General features: G+C 34.7%; 1 protein-coding gene across 1 annotated transcript; it reads left to right on the top strand.

Annotated features, from left to right (window-relative positions):
* The first annotated feature begins 219 nt into the window (after nt 1-219).
* LOC107009575 (probable pectinesterase/pectinesterase inhibitor 46) lies at nt 220-2,298 on the top strand. The gene is made up of 2 exons (XM_015208917.2): nt 220-1,311; nt 1,408-2,298. The coding sequence occupies exons 1-2, from the start codon at nt 249-251 to the stop codon at nt 2,085-2,087; spliced, it is 1,743 nt and encodes a 580-aa protein (XP_015064403.1). The 5' UTR covers nt 220-248; the 3' UTR covers nt 2,088-2,298.
* Nucleotides 2,299-4,453: the final 2,155 nt, after the last annotated feature.

The raw sequence follows: 4,453 nt of genomic DNA, 5'->3' as shown, positions 1-4,453 counted from the left end.
ATTTATGAGTTAGTGGTTAGGGGGGAATTATGAAAAAAGAAGACATGAGAAGCACGTCGATATAGCCAAAATGAGAATAATTTCCACTTTGGTAATGCCTTGCACGTACTTAATTAATTCCCGCGTTTATTGTCTTTAAAATAATTATATTCATTTTTTTCATTTGTATAAATAAGAGCCAAAATTTGTACATCGAAAACAGCCCATTCATCTAAATTAAATTCGATTTGCATCATACACCGATCACCATGGCCTCTCTTAATCCATGGGGAAAGCTTGACGAACTTGACAATGAGAGGCACATGGCTCGTTTAAAGACGAGGAAGAGAATCATAATTATCGTCATATCATCCATAGTTCTTGTGTCCATCATTATCGGTGCAGTGGTTGGAAGTGTTTCTCACAACAAAAACAAATCTTCTCAAGGAAATGATAATGTTTCATCGATGACCTCAACGATTAGTGCTGTATGCAATCTAACCCTCTATCCAGACTCGTGTATCTCCAGTCTTTCCCCTTTTGCTGCCAAAGGCAATGCTCTCAAACCTCAAGATATCTACAAGATGTCTGTTCTAGTTGCCCTCAACGAGCTCTCTGGTGCCTCAGACAACTTTTTAAAGAGTGATACATTTAAAAACATCAATGATCCAGCAGCTGCTAAAGCTATCCAGAGTTGTCACGAGCTTCTATCCCTTGCATTTGATCATCTGAATGACACATTGTCCGTTGCTGAAACCTCGTTGCTCGATGCCTTTGATGATCTAAAGACATGGTTGAGTTCTGCAGGGACTTATCAGCAGACCTGTATTGATAGTTTTGAAAATGTCACATCAAATAGTGCCATACGAAAAGCTGCAGGACAGAGCTTGAACAACTCCACACGGTACACTAGTAACAGCTTAGCACTTATAAGCTCGTTAGAAAATTCCATTACAAGCTTAGGTGCTATCGGAAAGAGGAGGCGTTTGATGGGATATGGAGATGATGATGAGTACCCGAGCTGGTTGTCGTCATCAAATGACAGGAAATTGCTGCAGAAATCATCAGAAGAAAAGATAAAGGTGAATGTAGTAGTGGCTAAAGACGGTTCGGGGAAGTACAAGAGCATTAAGGCTGCACTAAAAGCTGCACCAGAGAAGAGCAAGAAGAGATTTGTGATCTATGTGAAAAAAGGTGTTTACAAAGAGAATGTTAGGGTTGAGAAGACTAAATGGAATATTATGATTATTGGTGATGGAAAAGACGCTACCATCGTTTCTGGTAACCGTAACTTCATTGATGGAACACCAACATTCCAAAGTGCCACCTTCGGTAAGCCCTCTGATTCCTAACAGAGTAGGTGTAATAATTGTATATATAATATATATATATATATGAACAAGTCTAATAATATTAGTGCTTCTGCAGCTGTGTTTGGAAAGGGATTTGTGGCTCGTGATATTGGATTTGTAAACACAGCTGGTGCGGCGAAGCATCAAGCAGTAGCATTAATGTCAACAGCAGATGAATCAGTGTTCTACCGCTGCAAAATGGACGCGTTCCAAGACACTCTTTATGCTCATTCAAACAGACAATTCTACAAAGAATGTGATATCTATGGGACAGTAGATTTCATCTTTGGTAACTCAGCAGTTGTACTTCAAAACTGCAACATTCTTCCAAGAAAACCAATGAGTGGGCAACAGAACACTATCACAGCTCAAGGCAAAGTTGACCCAAATCAAAACACTGGAATTTCTATCCAAAACTGTAGCGTTATGCCGTGGGGAAACCTTACTGGGATCAACACATTTTTAGGAAGGCCATGGAAGAATTACTCAACAACTGTGTTCATGGAATCAAACTTGGGTGGTCTCATTCATCCAAATGGATGGATGCCATGGGTTGGAACCACAGCTCCAAGTACCATTTTTTATGCTGAATATAAGAATATTGGACAAGGGGCAAATACAAAAAACAGAGTTGATTGGCAAGGCTTGAAATTGGGACTTACAAGTAAAATAGCAAGCAAGTTTACAGTTAAGCCTTTCATTCAGGGGAACAAATGGCTTCCTGCAGCTGGTGTTCCATTTAAGGCTGGTCTTTGAGAGAGAGAGATACATTACTATATTTTGGAGAGTGATCATTTTTTCTTATATTCTCTTTGTTTTTATGTTTTCTTGGTTTAAAACAACCATATGCTCTTTTGTTACACAAGAAATATATATTTCTTGTCAAATTTATTCAATTTTAAATGACATTTAATACTTATAACAAATGGAATGATGATGACATGAGTTTCTCTCTTTTGTTTAGCAATCATCCTTGTGTTGAGATATACTCCATTTTTAATTGGCAAACATACTAATTAACTAATTATTTATACAGTGAGTTTATCATTTTACTCGTATTAATTATGAAGTGGATGAATAAAAAATTTAATATTTTAAAAAAGTTTTACCTTTTTCAAAGTAATTAATTGAGGATATAATTAAAGAAAAATTATCCTTTCTTGATTTGTCAAAATGACAAATAATTATCGACAACTAAAAAAGAAAAGTTGACAAATAAGTAAGGACATAAGGAATGTTTATTTTTAGGAAATCTTGGTTTGCTAAATTTTTACTTTGTTGGTAAAGATTTGAGCTCTGTATTTCTTTTACTCTGCACAATTCGTAATTATTTAATTTAATTTTAACAGGCTTGAATAAATCATATATTTGTGTGTCTCTCATTTACTTGTTTAAATAAATAAATAATTTATTGTATAGAGTTTAATTTATACAAAGAAAGAATAAATCATGGATTTTATAAGTTGTAAAAATTATGTTCAGAATCTATAAGATGGAATTGGATAATAATTGTAGTACAAGAATAAAAATATTTATCTTGATTATGAAAATAGTGTAAGTTTGATTTCTTGTATTAATACATTTTATAAATATTAAATGGATCTAGTAGATATAATTATTTTATATTGACTTGATAAAATAAATTATATAATTTTGATATTGTTATAAATACATTGAATAAGTGGATAGTCCATAAAGTTAGTACATGAACAGCCATTCATATTCACTAGGTTTCATGAACCTTTTTGGATAAGAATGTATCTATTTATTATGATACTTAATATGGTGACCTTTGGAGTGGTTTCTCACTCTATAAATAGGATTGTTCATTCACTATTGTAAGATATACATATGAAACTTATATATACTTGAATAAGAAGAAAGTTTTCTCCTACATTTACTTCTTTTGTCTTCTTCTTATAATCTTGATTTTACAACACGTTATCAGCACGAGTCTCTACCAGTTCAAGTAAAGACTTTAAAAGCCTCGGAGGTATGAATTTCTTTTTTTTTAAATAATGTTTAATCTTTCTAAACTTGAATTTCTTGCTCTAGACATATCGGAAAAAAGCTATCTATCATGGGCACTCATGCATAAATTCATCTTGATGCGATGGGTCTAGCAGACACCATCCAAGAAAATAATCAAGCATCGAATCAAAACCGTGCTAAGGCGATGATATTTCTCCGTCATCACCTTGATGAGGGTTTGAAAATGGAATATCTCATTGTTAAGGATCCTCTGGTGTTGTGGAACAATTTAAAAGATAGATATGACCACCTGAAGTCGGTCGTCCTTCCACAGGCACGTTATGACTGGATTCACTTGAGACTTCAAGATTTTAAATCTATCAGTGAGTATAATTCTTCCATGTTTAAAATTATCTCACAATTAAAATTATTTGGAGAAAATATCACTGACTATGATAGGCTAAAAAAACGTTTTCCACTATCCCTGCCTCGAGTATGCTTTTGCAGCAGCAATACCGAGAAATGGGATTTAAAAAGTATACCGAATTAATTTCTCATCTCCTTGTTGCTGAACAACATAATGACTTACTGATGAAAAACCATGAAAGTCGACCTACTGGTTCTATGTCATTTCCTGAAGTAAATACGGCAAATTTTCACCAATCTAGGCGTGAAAAAGGTCGTGGTCCCAGTCGTGGCCGTGGTCGTGATCGAGGAAGAAATTTCAATCGTGGTGATCGTCTTGCACTAAATAATAACCTTCAACACCAGCAATGTAAAAAGAAGAATGAAAAACATGATGTAGTGCAGAAGAAAAATTCAGACAACAAATGTTATCGATGTGGAGGAAAAGGACATTGGTCACGTACCTGTTGTACGCCAAGACACCTGGTTGAGTTATATCAAGCTTCCCTGAAGGAGGTGAAAAATAACGCAGAAGCCAACTTTATCACGGAAGATACTGTTGAACCCATGCATCTAGATGTAGCGGATTTCTTTGAGAACCCCGAAGGAAAGATAGATCACCTGATAGGTGATGGGTCTGTGATAATGTAAATATATTTCATTTTCGTCGTTTATATGAACTAGTATGAATATGTTTTCCTAGATTTGTAAATAACTAAAAGGTTGTGTATTGTTTTTGTTTAGTA

Source organism: Solanum pennellii, chromosome 2, assembly GCF_001406875.1.
Source record: "Solanum pennellii chromosome 2, SPENNV200".
In the NCBI taxonomy this organism is placed as follows: domain Eukaryota; kingdom Viridiplantae; phylum Streptophyta; class Magnoliopsida; order Solanales; family Solanaceae; genus Solanum; species Solanum pennellii.
This window is presented reverse-complemented; position numbering and strand designations above follow the sequence as displayed.